Source organism: Carettochelys insculpta, chromosome 23, assembly GCF_033958435.1.
Source record: "Carettochelys insculpta isolate YL-2023 chromosome 23, ASM3395843v1, whole genome shotgun sequence".
Classification (NCBI taxonomy): Eukaryota; Metazoa; Chordata; order Testudines; family Carettochelyidae; genus Carettochelys; species Carettochelys insculpta.
Genome location: NC_134159.1, coordinates 11,800,429 through 11,828,406, shown reverse-complemented (window position 1 = coordinate 11,828,406; position 27,978 = coordinate 11,800,429). Strand labels below are relative to the sequence as shown.

The window sequence follows — 27,978 nt, the reverse complement described above, 5'->3', positions numbered from 1 at the left end:
GATGGGGGAGGGAGGGAGGGAAGGGAAAGAGATTAATTCATCCACCTTTGGAAGGGTAAAATTCCTCTGCCTCTCCCTCCCTGGATCTGAAAGCTGCTGCTGCTGGTTTCAGTGGCATCTCTCTTGCTCTGGTTTTCCTGGAGGCAGCGTTAATATTTAATGTCTTTGCACTGGGGACTTGGACTTTGTGCAAATTTGAGAGGCCGAGAGAGAGCCGTGCGCCCGAGAACCGTAACTGACGTAATCCCTCTAAGCATCTCTGCAGAAAGCCCTGGTTTGTAGCACCTGGTGGGAAATGCAAGCTGTGGGGCTGGGTCAGGCTTTGTATGGGCCAGAGAGTTCCTGGTGCTGAAACCCAGCGAGTATGGGGTGGAATTCCCATGCAGGCTGTTTCTAAACCTTCAGCTCTGAGCTGCTGCAGGAGCCTGGAACCATGACTGACTCGGCTATGACCCAAACTCATCTAGTTTCCTTCTGCAGGGCAGCCACACCTGCAAAGATGCTGCCAAAACCCAGCAAAAGGACGGGGGGTTCAAAGCCATTCCCTCACTCAGGGCTGCTAGCCTACTGGCTTTGTGGGCTAGTAACCAGCCCGCAGCTAGAGGTACAGCTAGTAACCAGCCCACACAGGTGCAGACAGAGCACTGGCCTAGGAATCAGGCTGGGGGCCCACTCTGTGCCTCAGTTTCCTCATCTGCAAAGCGGGGTTTGTTCTGCCTCTCAGGGAGAGGGGTTGTGAGGCCTAACCCATCCCGGGTTTGCTGTGCTTTGGGATCCAGCCATGGAGGGGAAGTGAGTGGATGGACGGTGATGCTGTAGCACGCTGGCGCCGGTGTGGTTTCAGTCACCTCAGCATGGCTGGAGCTGCGGTGATGCAGCCCCCAGCTTGGAGAAGGGGACAAGCCTTTACTTCTCTGACTGTGATTCTGTCATGCTGCAGCCCTTCCCTCCCTGCTGAGCAATTCACTGCCATTGCCATCTGCATCGTGTGGGGCCCGGAGATGCCCCAGACCTTACACCGGAGCAGGGCTGCATCTGCCATTCTCTGCCTGCCATGGTAAGGCTGCACCATCCCCTCCCCCTGCACACACCTCCCGGGACTCCAGTCTCCTCCTCCAGCAGCAGCGCCTCCAGACTGCACTGATTGGAGCTCTATAATTACCAGCCACTGCGAGGCAGGCGCTGCTGCTGGACCCGTTCCCCTGGCAGCACTGGCTGCTCTCGGGACATGCACATCAGGCAGGAGGGGGGTCCCGTCGCAGCTGCCGACTCTCTAGGCATCACGATGCTTCCTTCTCCCGCGGCCGCTCCCAGGTGCAGAGATGATGCAGGCAACCTTTGAACAGAGGCTCTGGGACTCGAGGTGACCTCACAGGCCCCCACTTCTCAGTACCTCCCTGGGGCTGCAACCCAGGCCCTGGCAGCTCCCAGCTAGCAATTGCTGCTAGGTTCTAGCGCTCTGGACCCCTCGGCCCCCAACGCAGGGCAGGGGCCATAGGAGCGGGGCCCTGAGGTTGGCATCACGGCCCCAGCATCATGATCCGGAAGAAGGGCTCAGAGGTGGTCGCTCAAGACACCAGCCTGCTTATCGCCCTGGACAAGAGCCGCTTCCACCTGTCCAGCAGTTCCTCCGGCCCTGTGTACAATGGGGCGCCCTACGCCGGCTTCGTGAGTATAGGGGCCAGTGGGGAAGGTGTCTCAGCTGGTCCGGCAGGTGGTTGGCTGCTGTATGGGAAGGGGCTGAGGTCAGCTCTCCCTGAGCCCAGTGCAGTGCGGCGGACTGCTAAGGAGGGAGAGCAGGAGCCAGCCAAGGTGGCGCTCGCTGATGGTTGGGGCTGGGGGTGTTCGCCAGTGCAACCTTGCTCCAGGGCTGGTTGTGCTGGGGGTGGGGGGGTTCCATGGCAGGGAGGCAGGGTGGGGATGCAGTTGGTTTCAGGTATCCATAGCACACGCTGCCTGGCCCCCACACCCCAGCATGCACAGGGTGTAGAAAAGCCTCCCTACATGCCCCCAACGCTCTGCTCTGCCTACACCTCACGGTCCCGGTCTGCAGCTCCCTTACCAGCTTCCCTACAGCCAGGCCCCTCTGGACAGCCTGTGTCATTTCAGGCCTGGGGCCCAACGTAGACAGAAGACTGAGCTGAGACTGACAGACTCGTTTCACTTGAGGCTCTTGCAGAATTGCTGCCTAGCACCAGTGGGTCCTGCAGAGCAGTGCCTGTGGGGCAATGGATCCCCCTTGCTCACTGCTCCGATTCCCATGATGGCCTGCTGGCCCAAGAGTGTGGGGGTGGGGGTGGGGGGAGAATTGCCAGTTCCCCACTAGTTCCCAAAGGCGACTGGGGACTGGGCTGGGAGCAGAGACCCCCACTTCCGCCAGTCTCCCCAGTGCCTGTCCCCTTGCAGACTCTACTCTTCCCAGCGGCTAGACAGACAGACGTGCAGGGCTGGAGCAAGGATCCTTCTGGCTCAGGCACCCCAGGCCTTAGGGGTCTCTGCTCCATGAAGGCTGGGTGTGCCACAGAAGTAGCCACCCTGTCAACGTCTCTGCCCTGGGGTCCCCTAGGCAGTGGCACTGACAGTGGCCTGTGGTCCCACCCTGCCTGCCCCCCACCCCATCACAGCAGAGCCACATGGCCTGGTGGCAGCCACAAGGCTACCTGGTGGACTTCCCTGGGGCAGCTGCCTCCCCCGGCATCAGTTCCATCCTCTGGGCTTTGCTGGAGCTGGAAATGTTGCTCCTTCAGCCAGAGACAATCCCTGCTGGAAGCTGGAGGTGGGGCACAACAGGAGCCATATCTGCAGAACCCCCAGTGATCCAACCCCTCCCCTACGATCCCAGGTGTGGAGTCCTAGCCCAGCTGCTGCCCTGGCGGAGGAGGGGTTCCACTCACAGCTCAGGTCCCTCTCTCTGGGCCAGTGGTTCTCAGCCCCTGGGCCATGTGAAGCCCAGTCAGCACACAGCTGTGCCCCTGTGCCATCCTTAGGGCCAGACAGGCAGGGTCTGCATTGCAGGGGTGAAGCTCACGCTGGCTAGCAGGTGGAGAAGCCCCTGCTCTGAGGCTAGGCAGAGGCAGAGTCCACTGGCTAGGCTCCAGGCCACCCTGTCTGGCTCCCGGTTGCTCAGTGTGTGCCCTGCAGCCAGTGTCGTGGCTGTGACTTGGTGGGGAGAAGTGGCAGTGGGAGGTGGAGAGAGCGGAGGATGCAGCAGGCTGTGGGGGGCCCTTGCATCGCAGGGGCTGTGGGCAATTCTCCACAGAGCCCGGCTTCTCCCTTGTCCGTGTGCTGAACCCCCTTCAGCTAATGGAACCAGTGTCCCTGGAGTGGGGGGGACTCGAAACAGATCCAGATCAGCAGAAGCATGGACAGGGGAGCCCTGCGCTGAGCAGCCGGTGCTGTGGGTCAGGACTGAGGGGCAGCTGCCAGGCTGCGGGGGTTGAGCCCAGGGTGGGCACCAGTGAGTGGGAGCCTCCTCGAGGTTTCCTGAGCACGGAGCCCTTCCCCTTCTGTCCGCACACCGACGCTGGCCCCGTTCTGCTCTGACCCCCGGCACTTTCCTTTGTCCCTGGCCACAGGCTGACGAGGAAGAGGCCGATCCCACCTATGTGCCCGGTGACGAAGGCTCCAGCCCCAACACCAGGGGCAACTACTTCCGAGATGGGCACACCAGGATCGGTGAGTGCCCCTCTGTCCTGCCCCCGCAGCAGGTGCCCAGGGCTCCCTGCTGGGAGGAGCACTCGCCCCTCGCGGGGACCAGCTAGGAGCGGGTGGCTGGCAGCCCAGTCACTTAGAACAGCCCAGCAGGCTGCAGCCAGAGCAGCTCGGAAATGGCCATGCACCAACGGCGTGAGCTGGACACAGGGCAGCCCAGCACAGGGAGCTGGGGGTCTCTAAGCCACCCTACGGCTCTGGCCTCTGCAATCCTGGGGCTCTTCTGCACTGTGCCAATGGGCCTGGGGCTGCTCAGGGCCCTGGACAGAGTAAGTGACTCCCCAGGGTCCCCGACGGTCAGGGCAGGGCTAGGAGTGACCCTGCATCTCTTGCGGCCCAGCCCCGTGACCCTACTCACTCTGCTTTTCCCAGCCACAGCCCGTGGCGGAGGGTTCCACCTGCTAGCATGTAAGAGGAGTCACCCAGAGCCCTTCGCTTGGCCGTGCTAAAGATGCTCCTTCCATCCCCAGTGCCCCGCTCACACCCGTGGGCTGTGGCTGCAGTGGCTTCCCCGTGGCAAGCCCAGCCAGCCTGTGGGCATCCACCAGGGCTCCAGCCACTCCTGCTGCAGCACCAGGGCCATCTGCTAAGGCTGGCAGGGTGGAGCTGGCTGCGTGTGCCAGAGCGGGGCTCACGTTCTCTCCAGCGGGGGTGGTGTGTGTGTAGGAACCCCTCCCACACACCCGGGTCCCTGCCTCTGTCCCCTCCCCGGCCGCCAGCCATCCCACCACGCACAGCCTGGGTGCGCTAGCAGCGGTGATTTTCTCTGCCGCTCACGGCCCCATGGAGGCTCCCGCCCGCCACGCTGCAGCTCCCGGCCCTGGCCCCCACAGACTTCGTGCTGGTCTGGGAGGAGAAGGTGCACCCCCCGAAGAAGCGGCGGGGGAAGCTGCCCTGCCCCGAGGCCAGAGGGGACCACCCCGGGGGGCGCCATGACCACTGGCGGCGGAAATTCCTCAACAACCTGAGAAGCGCTGGGCTGCTGATGGAGAAGGTGAGTGGGGAAGACCAGTGCCGTGGGCCCCAGCAGGCACCTCCGGGCCCCTGCCACGCTGCCCCTCTCTCCAGGCCGGCCCTCACTCAGGTCCCTCACCCAGGTCTCTAACCCCGGCACCCAAACACCCCTGCCACTCTGCCCCCTGGCCTGGCCTGGTGCCGTCTGCAGGGCTGGGCAGGCAGGAGCAGAGGCTGCGCCTGCCCACCAGGCCAATTGGGCCCCCACCCTCCTGCCCCATGCAGCCAGGCCTGGTTGCTGCGCTGTGGGGGACCAGCACTGGGACAGCACTGAGGCCTCACTGCCCCCAAGGTGCTGCAGTGGGGGAGAAGACAGCTGGCCCCTGGGCTCTGCATCCCCTCCCTGCCCTGGAGCTGCCCCAGGACGCCGGCTGTCCCTGCCGATCCCCGGGCTCTGCTCCTTGGGAGCTCCCTGCTCAGTCCCCTCGTGCCTCCCCCCAGGAGGAGACGCTGAGCGAGCGGAAGACCATCCACTACGTGAAGCTGAGTGCCCCCTGGGACGTGCTGGTGTCCTACGCCGAGGAGCTCTGCATGCGGGCGCCCCTGCAGGTGCGTGCGGGGTCTGTCCCACCAGCCCCACTGTGTCCTTGGCTAGGGCAGAGTGCCCAGCTCTGCCAGCCGCTCAGCACCGACCCACAGCCCCTGCTGTGCCAGCCCTCAGCTCTCTCCTTCCCCAGCTCTGCCAGCCCCTCAGCCCCGACCCACAGCCCTGCTGTGCCAGCCCTGAGCTCTCTCCTTCCCCAGCTCTGCCAGCCCCCCAGCCCCGACCCACAGCCCTGCTGTGCCAGCCCTCAGCTCTCTCCTTCCCCAGCTCTGCCAGCCCCTCAGCCCCGACCCACAGCCCCTGCTGTGCCAGCCCTCAGCTCTCTCCTTCCCCAGCTCTGCCAGCCCCTCAGCCCCGACCCACAGCCCTGCTGTGCCAGCCCTGAGCTCTCTCCTTCCCCAGGTCTGCCAGCCCCCCAGCCCCGACCCACAGCCCCTGCTGCCCCAGCCCCACCAGCTGTGCTGGTCCCCCAGCCCATGTGTAGGGAGCAGTGGAGGGTCAGAGGAGATTTCCCAGGCCTGGCTCGTCCTAGAGGTGTCTGTCTGTCCATCCATCCATCTGTGTGGGAGGTTCCCCTGGCTGCCTCCAGCCTTGCCACTCTGCCGACCCCAGGCCCAGCCCAACCCAGACCAGAACAGCTCCGCCACGGTGCTGAGGAGGCTGCGCATCCCCAACCCCATGTACCAGCCTGTCCCCAACAAGCCCACCGACTATTACACCTGCGTCTTCCGCAGGACCAAGCTGGACAGGTGAGTCGGGGCCAGGGGGCAGGGTCGTCCCCGCTGGCCCCACAGGATGGGGCTGCAGGACCCCCACACCAGGGAGTTCCTGCCATGCGCTTGCGGGTCCTAGAGCCGGGCGGGGGGGGTGGCCCGAGGGGCCAGGTGCTCCCGCTTTGGCCAGGCCGTAAGGGTGAGCCACAGGAGAGGGGCACTCGGCGAGAAGAGGCCGTGCGAGGACGGGGGTTGGGGGCAGCTCGGGCGCGAGGCCTCACAGGACGGAGGGGGGCAGGCTCGAGGCTCAGGCTCCTGTGGGCCCCCATTGTAGCATCCTTCTGCCCCTCCTGCTTGTGGGTGAATGTGTGAAACTGATGGCTTCCCCCACTGCAGCTCTGCTGGTGCCCCTCAGCCCCAGGCCAGGCCAGGCCAGGACGCCACAGTGTAGTTAGGCACCAGTGGGCCAGATGCACACGGCTCTCCTGGCGCAGCTGCTCCATGATCTGCCCCAAACCTGCAGCGCCGGCTCAACCTGCAGCCTGCCCAGGCAGCGAGCCAGGCAGGGCCCTGGTCCTTGCTGAGTCAGGAACGGCCCAGACTGGCAGCCCCAGCTGGGGGATCCCTGGCCAGGGGGCAGTGGGAACCCTGCAGCTGGGAGGATGCCATGGCTGGAGGCTGCTGCCAGCTGGGGGCTGGGGACCTTGTGCTGCCAGGCTTGGGGTCCCCCGCTCTGCGGCCAGGGATCCTGCAGCTGGGAGCCGGCTTGGGTGCGGAGCTCCACTGGCAGGCACAGCCGCAGGAATCCCATCTGGGGCCAGGAGTTTCCATGACAACTCGTGACACAGCCCCTGGGCCGCTTTCATGTAAATGTAAATGTGGGACACGGGACTTGTCAGAGACATTTGGGATTGTCCTGCAGATTGGGGGACGTCCGGCGACCCCGGACAAGCCCCTCCTGCCACACGGCTGCTCCCATTCCCCAGGCAACTCCAGGGTTCTTGGTCCTGGGCCACCTGAGCAGCTCCCTGGGCTTGTCCTCGCACCCCTGGGAGCTTGGCTGGGGCTGGCAGGAGCCCCGAGACACTGCCAGCCCAGCGTCACACAGGGAGTCCATGCAGAGCAGGGCCTCACACCCAGGCATCCAGGCCTATGCTGCTGCCCTGACCATTAGGCCATGCTTCCTGCTACCCAGGCACTCATAAACCCCCGTGACAGACCCAGGATAAAGCCCTGGGTGCGTGAGGCGGTGTGTTGCCCTGTGCTGCTCCCCAGGGCACTAGAGCAAGGCCAGCCCCATGCCGGGTCCCGGTGGCTTCATGTCTCCAAGCCGGCTGGGGGCTCAGCAGCAGAAACCCTGGAGCCAGGGCCCCAGCCCACCAGGCCTCGACCTCCCTTCCCCTGGCAGCTTGTGTGTCCCCTGCAGGTTCCTGGGCAGCGACTCCCGGGACTCCTACTTCACCCACACCCAGAGACATCGGATTGTAAGTAGGTCGGGGGAGCCTGGGGGCATCCCCTCCCGGCCAGGCCAGGCAGCCTGAGCTCTGCAGCCACTCTGCCCCTGGCAGCTCCACTGAAGGTGCCGGGCTGGGTCTGAGATAACCCTCTTGCCCGTGGCACTAGAGGCAGCTCCAAGGACCCGGCACATGGTGGGAGGCTGGATCGAAATCCCCTGGTCTCCCAACGGGTCAGTTAAACTTGCTGCCCACTTCCCCCTCGTCTCTGGCTTCTGTGCTTGGGGGCCTCACAGCTGTGGGATAGGCTAGACACAGCAACGTGTCCACATCCAATCTCAGGCTCCAGGGTGAGGCTGACAGCCCGGGGAAGGGTCAGGAAGGCTCCCTCTGTCCGGTGTGACATCTATCCTGGGCCAAGGGGAGCCGGGGGACATCAGAAATGTGGGCAGCTCCTGCCCCGGAGGCTGGGCTGAAAAGGCCAATGACAAGGCTCCTGTTAGCATCCTGGGGATGCAGCCCAAGCCCCAGCTGTGTGAGGTCCCCCAAGCTGATTGAAGCTGGGGCCTGCTGGTTCCTGCTCCGTGAGAGCCCGGCCAGGGTGGGCTTTGCCGACAGCGCTGCGCCCCGGCTCGGCAGGTCTACGAGATGCTGGCTCGCACCGTCTATGGGAAGAGGAAACGCGCTGAGATCGGGATTGAGCGGCTGCTGAACGAGCGGGTCTATGCCGCCGCCTTCCCACTGCACGAGGTAGGGGCCACCAGCAGGTGGGGACGGGCGGACTGGGGAGGGAACCCCCCAAGCTGCTGGTCGCTGCAGCCATTCAGTCATTGCTAGCCCTGCCCTGGGCCCCCAGAGACCCTGCCCCACCCCTCGGGGCCCCTTGCTGGGCAGGTGCCAACTGCCTTGCTCCCGCCCAGGGCCCCTTCGAGATGCCCGAGTCCGAGGTGCCCGATGAAGCCCTGAACCCGCGCCAGGTCCTCTACCGCTTCTGGGCCCAGTGGGGCTGCTGGTACCGGTACCAGCCGCTGGACCACGTCCGCCAGTACTTCGGGGAGAAAATCGCCATCTACTTTGCCTGGCTGGGTGAGTGCATCCCTCCCCCCGAGCGCCCGGCACGGCGGCCTGGGACTAGCACGGGCTGGGATGAAGCCACAGGGGTTCTTCCTGGAGCCTGCAGGACAGATACAGCCCCCGGGCATCTCTCTGCCCCCAGCCGGCTCCCCCGGCCTGTACCGCCCGGTGGTATTCCCCAGAGCCCCCAGCCACTCGCGGGCAGGGCTGCAGAGGCAGACACCCGACACCCTGACTGCTACAGAAAGGGCCCTGGGGCAGGAGCACATGGGCCGGTCTTCTGGCTGTCTCCTTTGGGGCTGCCACTAAACGCCAGCGGTGCCATGTGCCTGCTGCCCTTGTGCTCCTGCTTCACCGGGGCATGGATGGGTGGGGGGCGGGAGGGAGTCAGGTGCCGTGGGCACGTCTGGGAATACCTTCGTCCTGCGCCCGCCCTGCCGTGGGGGTGGGATAGTTATCTGCCTGTTGCAGCTGGGGAAACTGAGGCACGGATGAGAGCGGGACTTGTTCCGAGGCACACAGGGACTCAGCACCCAGGGGAGGAGCCAGGATGCACGTCCTTGGCGGAGGTGGGAAGGGAGGGGAGTCCCCTGTGCCCAGGGCAGCCCTCACCCGCAGGCTGACCTCACGTGCCTGTCCCCTCTGCAGGGTTCTACACAGCCTGGCTGCTCCCCGCCGCAGCCGTCGGCACCATGGTCTTCTTCGCAGGCCTGCTTGCCATGGGAACCAACACGCCAGCGTGAGTCTGTGGGGCCGGGGTTGGGAGTGAGGAGGGCAACGCGTGCCAGGCTGACAGCTGCCCCCTTACCCTTCTTCCACTCCCTGCACCATCAGTCATTCCCAGGCCGCCTTGGCTGTGACAGGACAGCCCTGTGTGGAAGGAGGACCATGTTCCCAACCAGCCAGTCACTGACAATCCTGAATGGCAAACAATTGCCCCTTCCACTGCTGCTACAGCAGCTATTGTCATTCTCCACTCCCAGAGCAGCAAAAGCCTCAGGGTCCCGGCCGTCAGCAGGGGGAGGGGTCCGAGACAGGGCGGGTGCTGAGATGTGCAGAGACTGGACAGAGAGGTGGGTGGGGACAAGGTGGTGGATGGGTGGATCAGAGGGTGATGGGCTGTTGGATGGGGGTGTGGGATGATGGGTAGTTGGGCAGATGTATGACTAGATGGATGTGGGTGGGTGGGTAATGGATGGAGGGATGAAAGGGTGGATGTAGGATGTGCAGATGGATGGATGGATGGGTCTGTGTGTGAGTGGAGGATGGACGGACAGATGGGTGGACGGTTGGATGGATGGATGGGTCTGTGTGTGAGTGGAGGATGGACGGACAGATGGGTGGACAGTTGGATGGGTGGATGGGTCGGTGTGTGAGTGGATGAAGGATAGACAAATGGGTGGACGGTTGGGTGGGTGGATGGGTCGGTGTGTGAGTGGATGAAGGATAGACAAATGGGTGGACGGTTGGGTGGGTGGATGGGTCGGTGTGTGAGTGGATGAAGGATGGACAGATGGGTGGACGGTTGGGTGGGTGGATGGGTCGGTGTGTGAGTGGATGAAGGATGGACAGATGGGTGGACGGTTGGGTGGGTGGATGGGTCGGTGTGTGAGGGGATGAAGGATGGACAGATGGGTGGACGGTTGGGTGGGTGGATGGGTCGGTGTGTGAGTGGATGATGGACGGACTGATGGGAGGGTGGGTGTTGGATGTGGGGTTGGACAGATAGGTGGATGGACAGACAAGTGGCTCTTCCGGGTGATGTCAAGCCTGACAAACCTGAGCTCCATCTATGGAGTGGACAATGTCAGATGTTGGCAGGCCCTGGCCTGAGCTGTTCTTCCAGCCCTGGTTCATGGGAGTTTGGGCACTTACTGCTGCTCCGTCCCAGGTTTTGGAGTTCCCTGATAACTGCCTGTGTGGGAACATGCGTGTCTGTGCCCATCCGTGCACATGCTGGCACAGATGTGTGCACACCTGGTGGTGTATTTGCACACCTGCGCTGGTGTGGGTGTGTAGGGAGAGTTGGTGTGGTGAAGCACTAGCCCGGTGTCTCTCCTCAGAGCCGTGCCCTGCTGACCAGCCCCTGTGTTCGCTCTCCCCAGGCAGGAGATCTGCCAGAGCGGAGGCCAGTTCCTCATGTGTCCCCTCTGCGACACGTGTCCAACCTGGAACCTCTCGGAGATCTGCCCCATGGCTAAGGTAAGAGAAGGTTGCTTGGGGGCTGAGGCGGTCAGGGAACACCTGGTACCATTATATCCGCAAGTCTTGGCGCGCCCCCTGTTGGTGCTGCTCAGAGCTACACTGGGGGGGGTGGAGCTCTGGCTGGGGGAGGAGCCCCAAACTAGGCCACTGCCAGCATCTTCCAGCAGGAGGCGCTGCAGGAAACGGCCCAGTCATGCCAGGCCCAGGGATGAGTGCCAGCCTGGCCCAGAGCAAAGAACGCCTCCAGCTCCCCGCGCGCCAGCAGGAGCAGTGCTAGAGGGGTGAGGCTGAGGCGGGGAGGACGGAAGGGCATGTGCGGGAGAAGGGTGGCTGGGTTGGGTGAAGAGGCTCTTCTCTGCCCCTGCAGGTCGGGTACCTCTTTGATCACCCCGGGACCGTTTTCTTCAGCATCTTCATGTCCTTCTGGGCCGTGACCTTCCTGGAGTACTGGAAGCGGAAGAGCGCCACGTTGGCGCACCACTGGGACTGCATGGACTTCCAGGAGGAGGAGGTGGGTTCCCCTGGCCGGCTCGTCCCTGCTGGCGTCAGGCTGCTGGCTGCGGGCGGGCCAGGGTCCCGCCTCTCCTCCCCGAGGGCTGAGAGATTGGGATTGGACAAGGCCTCCGACCGCTACCTGCTGCCAGTGCCAACATGAGAGCAGAGCCAAGTGCAGCGACACGCCAACTCCACCAGCGGCACCACTGTTCCTGGCAGCTCCGGCTGTACCCTCCCAGCGCACCACAAGCTCCACCCCCTCTCCGGCCGAGACCTGCACCCCCTCTGCTGCCCGGGGCAGGCCCAGGCTGTGCCGCCCCTGCTTGCCCTGTGCTGCTGTGTGCAGGGCTGGCCGGGGGGTGGCCAGCAGCGGTACTGGGAACGGTCCTTTGCCCCCGGTGATGTGGGGCTGCCCAGCCCGTCCTCAGCCAGCACATGGATCTGTGGGTAAAAGCATCCCCGAGATAACCTCTGCTGCACTCAAGGAACTCGCCCCGGTGCTGAGCAGCTGAGCAGAACTCACCCCACTGCCCCAGCCAGAGCCCTCCTTCAGCCCCACCACAGGGGTCCTGGAGGCCCAATTTCTGCACTGCTTGTGCTCAGAACTAGCCCCCTGCGGGGGTGGGAATCCCCACCGTTAGCCCCTCGGGGTCACTGGAGAGCTCCTGAATGGGGCCTTGGTGCATCAAAGCCCCCTGCAGGGCAACGCCCTCAAACAGGCCTTGCAGAGTAGCTGCCTCCTCCTGACGCAGAGATTTCCTAGGGAACCTGTGTCATCTTGTCTGGCCCATGGATTTAACTGCTCCGTAACCTCCCGGGGCCTGCTGCGTTTCCCCCAGACAGAAGTCACTTGCCTTCCTGCAATCCGACCCGCCCCCTGGCTCTCCTGTGATACAGTGACCTCAGCGAGGTTTGCCAGGAGGTTGCAGGAATGGGCGTGCCCTCGGGTGCCTAGCTGTCCAGCAAAGCCTGTTCACTCCCCAGTGGGGAAGCCTTCGCAGGGGTACCACATCAGTCACACCAGGCAATTGGGGGCCCAATCTCCCGCTAGCTCCGTTTCCCCTCCTGCAGGAGCGGCCCAGGCCCGAGTTCGCTGCCATGGCCCCGCGGATGGAACAGAACCCCATCACGGGGCTGAAGGAGCCATACTTCCCCAAGCGGGACCGCCTCCCCCGCATCCTGACGGGCTCCATGGCCCTTGTCTTCATGGTAAGGAGCAGAGCCGATCCTGGGCCGACAGCCCTGCCTGCCCGCCTGCCTGCGAGAAGTGGATCCATGTCCCTGGGGCACTGGCCTCCACTTGGACCATCTGCTGGGATCAGACGCACAGCCATGGAGCAGGGTCCTTTTCTCTGCTCTCCTGCAAGCAGGAGCTCTGGCTTCTGGCACCGAATGCAGCTCCAGGGCCTCTGGTCCCTGGCCTTGCCCTGAGCCAGCCTTCCGCCACGGCTGGGACACAGCAAACTGCTCTCACGCTGGCCAGCACGCGGCGGTAGTGACTGCAGCCCCCGCTGACCTGGGGTACCGTAGGCAGCAAGTGCTTTGTGCCCTGCCTTGGTTCCCCCGTGCAGCATGCAGGGACCCCCACAGGAGGGTTGTGAGGGAGACCCCAAGGCTTGGGCGGGAGCAACAGCTTTGCTCGTTAGCAGGTGTGCGCCAGCAGACGGGGGCGGGGGGTGAGAATCGACAGTGCCTGGGGCTGGTGTCCCTTCCCCCAGCAGCGGTGGCTCTGCTCTCGCGCCCCGTTAAAGGAGCCCCCAGCACAGGCGGGAAGGCTGGGTTGTCCATCTCCGCAGGACACCTGTCCTGCGTCCGCCAGCTGGGACAGCACCAGGGGCGTGGTGAAGGCCGGGAGGAGTCACAGCATGGCCCCAGAGCTGGGCTAGCACGTCACCTGGGCCCCACGGGCTGACCCCTCATGTTACCCAGCCCCACAAGAGCATGGAGCCCCGGGCAGGCCACGGCTGTGTGCTGGGCCTTTGGGAGGCCCCAGGCCTGTGCCTCGCTGGCATGCTGGAGCGGTCCAGCAGGGCACCCCCCTGTCGGCGTGACGTCTGCCAGCCCAGCCCAGCTGCCCCAACTTGCCGCTGACTCCTGGGCTTCCCCTGCCCCCAGCTCTGCGTGGTGATGATCTTCCTGGTCTCCGTGATCGTGTGCCGGGGCATCGTCACCGTGGTGATGTACCACACGGGCAACACCATTCTCATGACCCAGGTGAGTGCTGTGCCCTGCAGGGACTCGGAGCAACACCCGCCCGGACGGCCCTGCGGCCCGGCTGTGCCCCCAGCGGGCGCTGAGGGAGACGCTGCTTTGACCAGCACAGTCAGTCAGCTGCTGAGCGCCAAGCTAGGGCCGCTCCTAGGGCCTCCCAGGCTGGAGCCCTGGCTGGGACTGCGGCTGCTGAAGCAGAGCCCACCTGGACGGCCAGTGCCAGGGCTCAGCTGAACCCAGGGCAGGGCACTGGGCTCGTGCACGGGGCTGGGACTCAGGAGACCGGATCTATTTCTGGCCCTCCTGCCGCAGTTGGGGAGGTTGCCTCCCTGTTCCCACCCGTAGGGTAGGGCAAGCAGCCCTGGCCGCCTTTGGGCAGTGCTCTGGGAGCGGGCGCCGGCTTGGAGCCAGGGGCCAAGCGCGACTTGGGAGGCTGCCGGGAGGGGAGCGCGTTGCTTGTCTGGCTGTCTTGCAGGCTGGGAACATCGCAAACATCAGCAGCACCCTGGTGAACCTGGTGCTGATCCTTCTCATGAGCCAGGTCTACACCTCCCTGGCAGAGAAGCTCACCAGGTGGGGTGAGTAGGAGCAGCCTTTGGCAGTGCTGCCCGGCGAGGGGCACAGGGCCCAGCGATCTCAACCAACGCCCAAACTTACAGCCGTGGTGAGCCAGGAGTGACTCACTCCTGGCTGCTGGGGCTTGAGGACCTGGCCAATGCCAACCTGAGATTCGCTGCCCCAGAGTGAGCTCTGGGTGTGCCGTGCAGCTGGGCAGTGGTCTGGCACATCCTGACCATGGCCACCTCGTGCCAGCCATGCTGAGTGGATGCGGAGGAGACAGAGACAAGCTTCGCTGAAATCATGTGGTCCCTCCATCCGAGGCCAGGTCAGCTACAGAGACCTCAGACGTTCCAGGGGGCGTTATCCTGCGTGGGAGGGCTGGACTGTCCGAGACCCAGCCGGTCACACCCCCAGGATCAGCCCTGCACCAAGGTCACCCTGGGCAAACAGTTTGGGACTGGCCCTGGTCTGTCCAGGGCCTTGCTCAGGACCAAATGCTCCTGCGAGTGCCTGGGTGCTCTGGGGAGCTGAGAGCGCACGTTGTTAGGGGCCCATGGCAGGGAGAACCTGGTGCGATAGCCGTTTGAGTCCCCCAGCTGCTGACTGTGGAACACCAACCCAGCATCCAGCGACAAGCGGGGTTGGACCTGGGGCCAAACGTGCCTTTCCCACTGGAGCAACTCCATAAGCTGGCTGCAGCAGTAGTAGGCTTTTACCCTCTTGCCAGCCCAGTCACTAAAGGGGACAAAAGCCCCCGCTCCTGCCGTGTGGGTTCCATGTGGCTGGGACACAGCCCGTGGTTGGCTCAGCTGTGCCTGGAGACTGCTGCCAAAATGCTGGAAGGGTCTGGGCCCTGGTCTGTCAGCGGGAGGTGCTGGAGTGCGCCAGGGACGGCTCAGCTGGGGAGTGCGGGGGGGATGTGGCTGTGGGGGCAGAGGAGCCATGTGAGCAGGAAGAGATGCTCCCTCCTGTAGCCAGCCCGTGGCTGTCGCGGCCGTCGGGCTGGGGCTGCGCGTGACTTGTGGATTCTGCCCTGTCCCCAGAGATGCACCGGACCCAGACCCTGCATGAGGACGCCTTCACCTTCAAGGTCTTCGTCTTCCAGTTTGTCAACTTCTACTCCTCCCCCTTCTACGTGGCCTTCTTCAAAGGCAGGTGCGAGGCGTGGCCCTGCGGTGCATGCCCGGGGCTGGGGGATCACGTGTGAGGCGGGCCCGTGGGGGGCGCTCAGAGCCGGGGCGGGAGTGGGACGGGCAGAGCAGGAGGCTGCAGCCATTCGAGACACGGGAGTACGGCTGACGGAGGGGGTCTTTGCCCACCAAAGCTGATGCTCTGATATAGCTGCCAGCCTGTAAGGTGCCCCAGGACTTCTCGTTGTCCAGGAGGGGCTGGGAGCGACGCCGTGTCTGCTGCCCTGGCGCTGGCGATGCGTGGAACCATGCCCGGCGTACACGCTGCGTACACGCTTCCCTCAGCCGTAAGCCTGTGGCACGGTGGGCACGAAGACGTGTCCGCAGAGATCCATGTCTCAGAGCTCGCAGGGACCTCGGGAGGTCGTCGAGTCGAGCCCCCCGGCCCTCGCGGCAGGGCCAAGCACCATCCCTGTTCTTTTGCCCTAGACCCCTTAACGGCCCCCTCCGGGACTGAGCTCACAGCCCTGGGTTTAGCAGGCCAACGCTCAAACCACCGGCATTTGGGGAGGCTCCTGTGCTGGCAGTGAACTGCTGCTTCTGGCCCGTCCGCCCCCAAAGCCCCCCTGAGCCTTCCAGCCAGCAGGGCTGTAGCACGCCCTGTCACTGGCTGCGGGGCCCAGGCTAGGTCGGGGAGAGACCCTGTGGTGAGAGGAGGCAGCCCGGCCTGTTGGCCAAAGAGCCGCAGGGCCTGGTGTCCAGCTGCCTCCCCGAAGGCTGGTCCTGAGCTCGTCCCAGCCAGTGTCTGCTGCAGACAGGCTGCCCACCGCCCTCAGCACCTCCAGCTGCAGAGCCTGGGGCACTAGCCTGGCGGCCTGCAGCTGCCTCGGCTGCTGGGCTGGAGCCCTGCTCCCTGCGCACCCCTCCCGCCCCGCGCCAGCACTGGGGGGCTGCTTGGCACAGCCTGGGCGAGAGCAAGGAGATGGCGCACAAGCGGCCGTTCTTCCCTGCCAGGGCCAACGGGTGTCACCAGCGCACTGGGCAGCTCCCAGGGCTGGCGCTGAGCCGGAGGGCCCCTCGCCCGCTTGGGCGCTGTGAGAAAGGAGCGAGTGGGGTCTGCCCTGCCGCAGGGCAGAGGCACCTGAGCAGGCATCTCCTGTCCCGGCAGGTTTGTGGGGTACCCCGGGCAGTATGGCACGCTGCTCGGCCTGAGGAACGAGGAGGTGAGTCTCCGGGGCGCGGATGCCCCAGCTGAGACCTAGGGCTCTCTGATGCTAGGTGCTGTACAAGCCCAGAACAAAGAACCAGGCCCCCCTCCAAAGAGCAGCCATCGGATGTCCTTGACCAGCCAGACCCCCTGCTCCCGTGGGGTCCCTCCAGCCCCTCCTTGGCACGCCCAGCCCTGCCCCCTCTCCCGTGGGGTCCCTCCAGCCCCTCCTTGGCACGCCCAGCCCTGCCCCCTGCTGGGTTTCTCTGACGCGGCTGGGACCAGACAGACCATTCTGCCCATGGCAGATCGCTGCTCTGTTGTAGCTGGCAGTGGCCACTTTTCAGGGGTGGGGACCAAGGCCTAGACGGCCCCCTGGGGTGGGGGATCCTTCGCTGCTGATCCCCCCGGCCTGCACTGGGCCTCCTGAGGGTCAGCTCTCTTCCCCAGGGCAGGGGCTGGCAGGGTGGTCCTGCCCTGCCCAGAGTACACCGGCTGCTCCTGTCTCCCCCAGTGCGGCCCTGGAGGGTGCCTGATCGAACTGGCCCAGCAGCTGTTCATCATCATGGTGGGGAAGCAGATCGCCAGCAACGTGCAGGAGTTCGTCGTCCCGTGAGTACGCAGCGGAGCCCGGCCAGGCGGCAGTGGGCGGAACCCGCCTGCGTGGCGCTCGGAGGCCAGGAGTGCGGGGGGCTGTGGCGGGTGCCCCCGTCCCAGAGGGCTGGGGAGCAGCAAAACAGGAGCCCGAAGGTGGGGGTCAGGCCAGGCCTGCGTGTGTGTCCGTTCAGCGCATGGCGAAGGAGGGTCTCTGGGCTGAGCTGGGGCTAGTCCGGAGGGCTCTGAAATCAGGGGCAGGGGGTCTCCCCCAGCCAGGCGGCTCTTGGCCCTGACTCACTGCTCTAGCTGCGACCGCTGCAGGGGAGCCAGGGGGACACTAGGGGGAAGCAGGCGGCCACGTGCCTCCTCCCCTCCGGCTGGCATCGAAGCAGCCCCCGCCTCCGTGCACCCACCGGCCTGGCCCTGGATTTCCCCTGTTCCCTTCCCGTCTGCAGCAAGCTGAAGGCCTGGCGGCAGCAGCGCAAGCTGGCCAGGGTGCGGGGCACACAGCTCGGCCAGGAGCCCCCGCGCTGGGAGGAGGACTACGAGCTGATCACGTGCGAGGGTCTCTTCGAGGAGTACTTGGAGATGGGTGAGTGAGGGCGCAGGCAGGTGGGGTAGGAGACGCACTGGCAGCTGGCACCCAGCAGCCCTGGCTCAGCCTGGCTGGAAATCCTCACATGCAGGATACTGGAGCCTCAGCTTCAATGGAGGGAGCTTTACACCCCGGCCAGGCTGGGGGTGTTTGCTCCGATCAGGCGCTCTCGGTTCTGCAGGGTATGCGCTGGGGAGCCGCCGGGGCGCTGGAGTGAGTCAGGCGTGTGAGCCATGGGGAGCTCCCGGGTGGTCCCTCCCAGCAGCAGGTGCTCTGAGGGTAGGGTGGGAGCGCTGGGAACTGGGGAGCAGACCCTGGCTGAGCAGCCGCTTCTGTCGCTGCTCCTTGGGCTCGCAGTGCTGCAGTTTGGGTTCATCACCATCTTCGTGGCTGCCTTCCCGCTGGCCCCGCTCTTCGCCCTGCTCAATAATTGGGTGGAGATCCGGCTGGATGCTCAGAAGTTTGTGTGCGAGTACCGGCGGCCGGTGGCCTACCGCACCCAGGACATCGGGGTCTGGTTCCTCATCCTGGAGGTCCTGGCTCAGATCTCCGTCATTGTCAACGTGAGTGCAGCGCCGGCTCCTCGGAGGCCGTTCCCAGCACAGCGTGCTCAGGCCTGCAGGAAGCCTCGTGGATGGGGGAAGCAGCAGATGGGGTGTCCCTTGTCCGTAGTTAGGGCTTTGATACTGTCTCCCATCACTGTCTCCTGAACAAACCAGCGTAATGTGGCCTAGAGGAAGCTACTGTAAGGTGGGCGCACAGCGGGGCAGGTTCCCAGAGAGTTGTTCTGAGTGGCTCACAGTCATGCTGAGGGGGTAGCACCAGTGGGGTTCTGCCGGGGTCAGTTCTGGGAACTCAGTGATGTGGACCTCGGCCTGGAGCACACGTCTAAAGTCCACAGGCGAGGGATCCCAGGCTGGGAGGGGCTGCGAGTGCTTTAGAGGTCAAGAGCAGCATTCAAACTGAGGTGGACGAACTGGAGAAAAAGGACTGAGGTTGTTACCTGCAGAAATTTCTTTATCCCGTCCACACTCAGGGACCACACACACTTTACCCAATCTGCAGGGCTCAAGGCGTGACCCTGTTCATTTAACCTCCCACCCGTACCTAATTCCTAGGGCTCAGGGTGTAAGTCCCCTGCGGGTCTGCAGGATCTGTGCCACTGAAAAAGCCTTACACAGCAATATTCGTATTTTCTATTAATTGACAATTACCAAGCATGCAGAATACATGCTTAGCGCTGTCTGGTGCTCACCAAGCCTGATAGAGACAGACGGACTTCCCCTGGTGGGACAGACAAAGTCACTCTCTGGATGCTGGTTGCTGCACCTCAGGGTCTGGCAGTGCTGGTCTTGGGGGGTGAGTTCTCCTTAAGGTGTTCCTTCTTCCCTTCCTTTCCTGCTTGACGTTCTTTCCTTCCTGCTTTTTCCTTCGTGGACCCCTGTTTAAGTTGTGAAACTTGAGTCCTGCTTAGCTCTACCTTGAGCAATTATTTTAGTATAATTTTACTAACCAATCGTAACCTCCGGTAACAGAATTACCTAACCAATCAGACCCCAGTACCTTAACTGATTTACACCTAACGACATTAATTATACAGCAGACAGGAGCAATTACAAAGCAGACAGAGATTATACAGAAAACAGGAGACGAGTGAGGACAATCATCACAGAATGTATCAGAGAGGTCGCCGTGTTCGTCTGTAGCTTCGAGAACAACGAGAAGTCTTGTGGCACCTTAGAGACTAACAGATATTTTGGAGCATCAGCTTTCGTGGGCGAAGACCCGCTTCGTCAGACGCATTTTCATGCGTCTGACGAAGCGGGTCTTCGCCCACGAAAGCTGATGCTCCAAAATATCTGTTAGTCTCTAAGGTGCCACAAGACTTCTTGTCGTCATCACAGAATGGTGATTCCACAAGCTTGGCTATTGCTAAGTCATTGCTTGCCAGACAAAACGCTGAATAGTACAGAGAGGGGGCCGTGTTAGTCTGTACTCCAGCAAAACAAAGTAGCAGAAATGTAGCACGTTAAAGACTAACAAAATGAGTTATTGGCTGATGAGGTTTTGTGGGACAGACCCACTTCTTCAGATCAACTTCCAGCTGAGTTTTCTTTACCCAGCTTGAGATCTGTTTCTTTATCTGGTGCCAGCGGGTGGCACTAAGATGTGGTCTTCTTCTTAACGGCCCAATGGGATGCTATTGTACTGAAATGTAGATGGCACGTGAGTATGTGACCTGTAGCTTCACAGTTACTGGCTGCTGCTAAGTGCTCTAGGCCTCTTAATATGGCTATAGAGAAACCATATTGGTTATGTGATGACGAGGTAAATAGGATGAAGTTAATAAGGACAAAGGCCAAGTGCTTCTCTTAGGGGGGAGCCATCAGTTGCTCTTGTACAACATGGGAAGTGAGGGCCTGGGAGGGGATCTGGGGGAGAAGAGGAGACAGGTGGGGATGTACCAGTTTGCAAGTTCGAGCTGGCGTAATGTCAATTGTTCTCCTTCCCCACTGAGGACAGGACAAGGAGCGAGGGGCTCAGATTGCAGCAAGGGAGGTTTAGGTTGGACATTGTGCAAACCTCCGTCCCCGTTGGGCCAGTTACGCAGTGGGACAAACTCCGGTGGGACGGTACGGGGGTCTCGGTCAGCGGGGCAGAAGGGGCACCCGACAAACGCTTGCCAGGCCTGGTCCAGATGCCACTCAATGCTGCCTCCCAGCAGTGGGTGGACTCCCAAGGTCCCTTCCAGGCTGTTGTCGCTACATGAACCCTGAAACCCTGCACTGACTTGGCCACTCTCCTCCTGAGAGCCCGGGGGTCCCTGCCAGCCGTGTTCCTCCTCATGGCTCCCAGCAGGGTAGCCTGTGGCCTGAGCCTCCAGCTGCCCCATGCCCCTGCGGCAGGGACCCCGGCTCAGCGGCGTGCTGCTGTGCTTATCGCTCCCGGGGAGGGGAGAGGAGAGATGTCCTGGATCACTTGCCCTTCCCCCCGTCCTTTGCACACCCAGGCCTTCCTCATCGCCTTCACCTCGGACTTCCTGCCCCGGCTGCTCTATCGGTACGAACACGACCGCCAGCTGCAGGGCTACGTGAACTTCACCCTGGCCTACTCCCCACCAGGCTACGTGGCCACCAGCAACCACACCCTGTGCAGGTGCCGGGCATGGGGGGAGGGGCAATGGGGAAGAGGCATCAGGGCGTGGGGGGAGGCAGGAGGATGGGGCTGCAGCTAAGGCCCTGCTCTCCCCAGCTGAGCAGAACCGAGCCCATTTGCAGAGGCTTCCCTGGGGCTGGGTCGGGCCCCGTTCGCCTCCGGCTCCCTGGGCGGGCAGCGGTGGACACCGACTCGCCCCGGCAGTAGTTCAGGGGCTTGTGTGGGAGGAGCTTGGTGGGTCTCAGGCCAGGTCCCAGAGAGCAGATGCCAGGAAGGCTCCATGTCCCTGGGCACCTGCTGGCCACTCCCGACAGGCCAGCAGGGACCCACTGGGCCATGGGCCTGACCGCCCTGCTTGTCCCCTCGCGGGTCGTAGGCTGGGGGGTTGGCATGTGGGAGCTGCTGGGGCTGTAGCCGTTCCTCACCCACCCACCCAGGGGAGGCCCAGGCCCGAGACTGTCCCCTAAGATGCTGCCTGCCGCCCCCTCCAGGTACAAGGCTTTCCGGGATGCCAGTGGGAACTACACCCTCTTCTACTGGAAGCTGCTGGCCATCCGCCTGGGCTTCATCATCGCTTTCGAGGTGAGGCTGGGCAGCGCCGTGTGGGCATGGGCCCAGCAATTGCCTCACCAGCTCCCAATTCCTCTCTTAGCCCCAGCCAGCGGTGCTGGGCCCGGGGGAGGCCAGCGAGCTGTGGTCATGCTGGGGAGGGACTACACTGCCCCTTCCACTCTGTCCCAGCCCCAGCCCATCTCCCCAAGTGGGTCAGAAACCTCCAGGGGTTTTGCTTTGAAGGGCAGAAGAACCAGTGTGGGCACTCCAGTCTCGCCCGGGGACGCCAGCCCAAGCCCCACCTGGGCTGTGGAGCCGTTCCCAGGACCGGAAAGGCTCTTTCTTGTCCCATCCCAGCTGGCGTTTTCACCTGACCTTCCACCCTCCAGAGGCTCAGGTACCAGCCCAGGGAGGCTGGTGACACAGGAGGAGTTTCGTGACCGTGTAACACGGGGACGGTGGATCTGTCCTGCACGTCCAAGCCTGGCTGGAGCCGAGGCGCCAGGAATCTGGCGAGAGGCCCTGTATGGTCATTGCATGACCAGCGTGTAGGAGCCCTAGTTCTGGCTCAGGACCCCACAGCTGCTCCCTGCCTGCCCCAGGGGCTTGGAGCAAAGCGCCCACCCCCTGGGAACGCAGAGGTTTGGCGGGGGGGAGTTGTAGGGAATCTAGAGGTGCTCAAGGCAGCCAGATGTTGCCGGGGTGATTCTGACCTGGGCCGGGTCCTGAGCTTGGGGATCACAGGGAAGGGGTGGATGGAGCCCAGTGTGGCCTGAAGGATTGGTCTGGCACCCTGCCCACTGCGTAGCTGCCTGGACCCCTGGCCCCGCACAATTGACGAGTCTGTCCTCACAACTCCCCGTGAGCAGGGCAGGGCTGCTAGCTCCCTGATACAGGTGGGGAGCTGCTGCCCCACTAGGCAAAGTCCCAGACTTGGACCCTAACCACTGGGCCAGCCTTCCCTTCTGTCCAGGACGAACAAGGCGGAGACAGTGGGGCCATTTCCTCATTTCTCGTCTTCCGTGCGGCTTTATGCCCCCTGCCCCGCCGTCTGTCTGTCCCTCTTCTCACGTTCTCTTTGTCTGTCCTTGCCCTCCACCCCGTTCCCCCGCCCCCAGCACGTGGTGTTTTTTTTCCTGCGGCTCATCGACTGGCTGGTGCCTGACGTCCCAGAGTCGCTGGAGCTGAAGATCAAGCGAGAACGCTACTTAGCCAAGCAGGCGCTGGCCGATAGCCAGGAGGCGCTGCTGAGGGTGAGTCGCCACTGGGCTGTGCCAGGTCGGCGCGCGAGGGGCCTGCGGGCACGTGGCTGTGTATGTGCCTCGGCGAAACAAATGTGGGCCGGTGAGTGAGTAACAGGAGACCCCTGGTGAGGGGGGCCCTGAGCCGGGCAGCCTGGGACGGGGGGACAGTTGAGGTCTGGCCCCATCTGTGGAATCTCTCTGCCTCGCTGTATCATCCCCCTGCCAGGGGCTCGCTGCGCTGGCGTGTCCGGAGAGCCTGGTTTTTGTTGTGCAATAACTTAGCAAAGGGACGACTTCAGAGCTCAAATGCCACCCAGCTGCTGAGTCCGCAGCCAGCAGCGTGTGTTGTACTGGTGGTGCGCATCTGCACATAGCTCAGTGCACATAACAAAATTTATTCTGCACACAGGTGGAAAAATTTACAGGGCCCAGGGCTGTCCAGTCTGGTCCCCCCCTAAACTCTGCTGTTAACCTTCATCTGCATCTGCTCCCCTGCCCGGGCCTCATCAGCGCTGGTGCCTGTTCTGCACCATTGGCGGACAAGTCTGCCAGGGCAAAGCAGAAGCTGCCAATCCCATAGCCCCTGGGAGCTGAGTCAGCCTGGACGCTAGATGCAGCGGGCTCCCCTCTGAGCCTCCCAGGCACCACCTGACCTGGTGACTGAACTCACCACTTCCTTTACCAAAGCTTGTCGGTCCCTCCAGGACTCGCAAGCTGGAAGAGGTGGCCTCAGCATGAGATCCTGCAAAGCAGGTACCCGCTGGGGTGCGCGCACTAGGCCTGCTGGTACCCACGGATCTCTGGGCCAGATACCTGCTCGTGAACCCATCTTCGTGGCTCACACCCTTTCAGACCAGGACAGGCTGCCAGCCCATTGCGCCCTTGTCGGCTGCCCCGGGGAGAGAGGCCCAGGTTGGAATGGGCCCTGGAGCCTCATCTCCCCTCTCAGCTCTAGTGAGGGCTGGAGCAGGTCGGCTCTGGGCTCTGAACGGAGTGTGCTGCTTTGACCCATCGGCTCAGTGCTCGTTCTCAGCCGGGGCAGGCCTGCCACAGTCGTCTGCGCTTCCCAGTGTGTCTCTGCCCTGCCCTGCTACCAGGAGGCAGCTTTGGTTCTGCCCCGACTCAAGAACCCCCTTCAGGCAAAACAAAGTCGGGCCCAGGTTTCCCTGCACACGTGAAAGACCGGGGGATTAGCCAGTGGCAGCTGCAGGAAGGGCAGGCGAGGTGACTAACCTGGCCTGGAGCTCTCTGCTCACCCGCAATGGGCTCTGGAAGGAGCCTGGTGGGATCCGCAGCCAGTAAGACAGGCTCTGGGAGCAGCTCCTGCTGCTGTTGCTCGCTGGTGGTCGCTCGTTTGTACGGGGCTGTCTGTGGTGCTGTGTTGGGGCTGTGCAGGACGTGCCCATGGCTCTCCCCCGTCTCTGGCTCACCCAGGACAGCCTGAACGCTCCCTGGCCACCCCAGCCCTCCATTGTGATTGCACCACTGACCCTGGAGGCTCCGTCAGTTGCATTCCCATTCGCCTGCCACTCGCCGCGGGCAGAACGGGCTTGGTGGCGTTGCCCTATTTGTGGTCACGGGGGCCGTGTGCTGGGGCTGGGAACTGCCCACCCTGGCTGCCCCCAGGGCCCACCTCTTCGTTCCAGGAGGGTTGTGCCGTCCCCCGAACGAGCAGGCTGGTGTATGAGTACATGAAGGCAGCGTCTGTCCCCCAGGGGTGATGGAGACATGAGCAGTGTCCATAGCCGGGCTCAGTGCTGGGCTGGACCCAGGGCTCCTGAGCCCCTTTATGGTCTCTCCTGCGGTCAGTGGGGGCTGAGCCCATCGAGCCGTGGGCACAAGCTGTCTTCTGGGCACCGAGGGGACCTTGGGGGCTTACGCCGAGGCGAGCCCAGCTAGCAACTGGGAAGGGCTGGGGGCGAGAAATCCGCCGGGGCCAGGCGGCTTCTCCAGCAGGGCCAGAGAGAGGCAGTGGGAGGCTGCCGGGCACTTGCCTAGACCTGAGCTCGGCGGGGCTGGGCTGCGGAAGGTGCGGCGGAGGCCTCAGGGGTTCAGTGCTGCAGCAGCAGTGGTTTTACCGCAGTTGGAGAACAGCACGGGGCTGTCGGGGGGGAACCGCCATTCCCCAGCAGAGCCCAGCTCCCTCAGACCTGCCTCTCCTGCGTCCCTTGCAGTGCTGGAGGGAGGCGCCAATGGGTTAGTCCCCCGCCACTTGCCGGCTTTTCTTTCCCCTCCAGACACTCCTGGGGTTGCAGTGCTGCTGGGCGGGCCCGATCCTCCAACGCAGGGGGCCTGGCCAGCCCTCGCTTGCAGGACTGGGGCCAGAGCCAGTACTGCTGGCTGGATACTAACCCTGCCGTTCCCTCTCTTCCCGGTGCAGCAGGCAGCCTTTCACCTGGCAGCATGACCTAGCGGTGCCGCCCAGGAGTGGCCGTGGGGTGCTTGGCAGACGGGAAGGCAGAGCTGGCTGTGACCGGCCCTCTCCATGCTTGACTGTGTGACTTGCCCACCGGCGGAAGCAGCTGGCCGGGGAGCTGTCCAGAGGGGTCAGCAAGGCAGCAGCATCCCATCAACACCCCCTGGATGATCCTCAACCTCCCACGTGCCTGGGGAAGGCTGAACCAAGCTACACCTGGTCCGGCTGTAAACATCCAGAGAATTGGCGCATGAGGCGTCTCCCCAGCCCGAGCTGTCTGCTGCCGTGGTCCCGGCAGAGTCGTCCCCACCTGCCCCTCGCTGCTAACGCTTCGCTCCCGCCAAGACGGGCAGGGACAGGGCTGAAGCAATCGGCGACCCTCCCGATCTCTGTGAGCAGGGCTGGCGTTACGGCCGAGGTCGCCCCGGCCAGCGGCAAGCAGCCCCGGGTCACAGAGCAGCATCTGGAAGGAGGCCCTGAGAGAAACGCACAAGGAGCTCTGCCAGGGAAACGTCCCAGGGAGGAGCAGTGAGACCCCCTCTCTGCCTCGCCCTGTCGCACGCCCCCCTGGCACCAGGTGTGTCTGAGCCTCCAGGGGCCCATAGCTCATGGCGCTGATGCAGTGTTGGGCTCCTGTCACAGCTGCTCAGAGATGCCAGTGGGGACAGAGGCTCCCCTGGCCCTGGGCTGGCTTTTCTCTCCCACCCAAGGTGCTCGGTGGAGCTGGCCTTCGGCTCTCGCTCCCTTCTCTTCTGGGCCTTCGTCTCAGCTCCCTAGCGCAATTGGACGAGCTCCTGGGCTGGGCTGTGGGGGCCAGGGCGGTAGAGAGCGTGAGGAGGGCAGGAGAGGTCGGGGGCAGACACTAGGCCTCTGAGTCCTGTCCCCGTGCCAGAGCCACGTCATCCATTGGTCACACTCAGGGCACATCTACACTCACCCGAAGATCGACTTGTTCAGGGTCGACCTTCTGGGGTTCAATTTAGCACACCTAGTGGGGCCACCCTAAATCGAGCCATCAGGGCTCTGCAGTTCACCCTGGGCCTCCTCACTGTCTCTCCAACGGGAGAATTTCTTCCGTTGATGTCCCGCCATACGGACGGCCAGAAAAACCCGCCTGCGCCGCTGTCGTATCTGACATCGACTTTTCAGCCTCCTGTAGACCCGGCCTTAGCAGGTTTGTGGATTGACCTTCCCCCAGCACAATTCCTCCCCAAACCCAGCTATGCAGTCGGTTCCCTTTGCTCATGGTACTGGCGCAGTTCGGCAAAAGCCAGTGTCATGCCCCCCGGCCCCCTGGGACACAGGCCTTGTTACAACTAAACAGCACAAAGCCCCACCAAGACCAGAGCCTTGCCAGGCCTAAGGCATCCTAGCGCACTTACTTTGAACGACTCGGACGCAGTACCGAGGTGACTGGGAAATGGAGGAAGGCCCTGAAGCCGTCGACACCTTCTGGAGTTCAAAGAACCTGACGTTTAGTGAATGAAACCAGATTTTTATACCCAGCCTTGCAGGAATGACTGGGGTGAATTAGCCCTTTTCTGGGGCCAGCTAAGGTTGCACCCATCTGTTGCCTGTGCATGGCACCACTGGTGTCCAGAACCCAACTGCTGATTTTTCAGCATTTGCACTGATCGTTTCTAAGCAATCCTGATGCATCCGAACAGTCTAACCACCTGGGCACCACCTGCTTACCAAATGGCCCACACCTTCAAGGCCTGTACTGCAAACTGAGGGAGCCTGTCGGAGCTGAAGCTGTTGCATTTGGGGGTGGGGTGACCATATTCCCCTGTGCTAAATACGGGACAGCTGGGGCGTGGGGTGGGGAGTGACACCTTCCTGGCACCTGAAAAACTGTCCTGGCTAAAACAGGATGGGTGGTCACCCTGCGTCAGGCAGTTGCCGCCCTGTGGGGGCTGCCACTCTGCTGTGGAGGGGGCTCCCCCAAGCTGCAGGGAGCGGGGAAAGGGACAGCAGCGGTGCCCCTGTTCTTCCTGACTCCCCCAAGTTATGGGGAGCTGGAACTGGGCAGCAGCCACTCCCCCACGGGAATACAGGCAATTAGCCCCTTTGTTAAAATAAATCAGGACGCCCTCCTGGTGCCCAAAATATGAGACTGTCCCGGCCAAAACAGGACGGAGGGTCACCCTAACGTGGAGCCACAGCGCAGGTGCCGAATTGCAAGAGGAGCAAGTGACTTCTGCCGTTTGCCGGCTGCACTTGGCCTGTTGGAGTCACTGTTTGCTGCTCCGCAGGAGAAACCAGAACTGGGGACTTGGGCTTGCTAAAAGCCCAGCTTTAGTATGACTGAAATCCAGCCTCTGCCACACAGGCGGGCAAAGCTCAACTCCCCCAGTTATTTGTGGTCCCCTGCCACACTTCCTCCTGCTAGCCCCCCCCGCTAGGCCCCACAGGCCATGACAGCGACAGCACGCTGAGTTTATGCATGGGACCTGGGCAAAGCCAGGGCCACTTGCTCCCGACTGGTAAGACTATTACAGCTGTTCCTGGCCTGCCCCAGGGACGTTGGAGGGGTCTGAAAGCTTCCTGCCATCTCCAGACAGATGTGGAGACAAGGTTGTCAGGCCAGAAGCTGGGGAAGAGGGTGAGCAGGGGACAATTTCTAGGCTATAGAAAAGCTTTGGCCGTTGTCCAAATTTCCTCCCTGTGCATGTTCATTCCCCGGGGTCCATTGACAGGGGCCCTTCCCACCAGACATCCCTGTATGTGCCGAAGGGGGCTGCAGGCACCAATGCCCCAAAGCGATTGTACCAAGCACAGTGGCCTCCTCCGAGTCCTTTGACGATAACCCTGGCAGCTCTGCTGAGCCTGCCTGCCGGGAACACGCGCCCCAGCCCAGCAGAGCACCTCTCCTCGCCTTGCTGCATGCACAGGGGGCGAATAAAAGTGGAATGACCTGATGGCAGCTGGTGTGTGTGTGTCGGGGGAGCGGAGGTTGGTGAGCGCTCGCTGTGCCCAGGAGTCCAGCCAGGCGGAGCTGGCACCACTCTCGCCAGCGGCTCTCGTACTCTTGAGCAGGATTTCTGGGTGCAGTGCTTAAAACCAGGCTGCTTGTAGCCCAGCCTGGGGGGGGTCCTC

General features: G+C 63.1%; 1 protein-coding gene across 6 annotated transcripts; it reads left to right on the top strand.

The window, feature by feature from the left end:
- On the top strand, positions 1–27,800 carry LOC142000918 (anoctamin-7-like). 6 transcript variants are annotated; one of them, XM_074975609.1, is made up of 23 exons: positions 1–1,668; positions 3,576–3,675; positions 4,545–4,705; positions 5,167–5,274; positions 5,882–6,018; positions 7,409–7,466; positions 8,076–8,186; positions 8,357–8,522; positions 9,159–9,249; positions 10,616–10,712; positions 11,083–11,226; positions 12,282–12,419; positions 13,326–13,424; positions 13,897–13,999; positions 15,026–15,137; positions 16,281–16,335; positions 16,834–16,931; positions 17,372–17,508; positions 17,869–18,074; positions 20,522–20,667; positions 21,159–21,249; positions 22,338–22,472; positions 24,847–27,800. In XM_074975609.1, exons 1-23 carry the CDS (start codon positions 1,537–1,539, stop codon positions 24,868–24,870), a joined length of 2,649 nt encoding a protein of 882 aa, XP_074831710.1. In that variant the 5' UTR covers positions 1–1,536; the 3' UTR covers positions 24,871–27,800. The 6 variants fall into 6 exon arrangements, 4 of the variants coding, with proteins under 4 accessions (XP_074831710.1, XP_074831709.1, XP_074831712.1 ...); XM_074975608.1 differs by having other exon boundaries at positions 24,844–27,800; XM_074975610.1 differs by having other exon boundaries at positions 1,517–1,668; positions 4,523–4,705; positions 24,844–27,800.
- The last annotated feature ends 178 nt before the right edge of the window (positions 27,801–27,978 follow it).

Coding starts and splice junctions, on each gene's coding strand:
- LOC142000918 (XM_074975608.1), top strand. CDS start 1,537: ATGATCCGGAAGAAGGGCTCAGAGGTGGTCGCTCAAGACACCAGCCTG. Junction 5,275..5,881: donor GCATGCGGGCGCCCCTGCAG/GTGCGTGCGGGG, acceptor TGCCGACCCCAG/GCCCAGCCCAACCCAGACCA. Junction 8,187..8,356: donor CCGCCTTCCCACTGCACGAG/GTAGGGGCCACC, acceptor GCTCCCGCCCAG/GGCCCCTTCGAGATGCCCGA.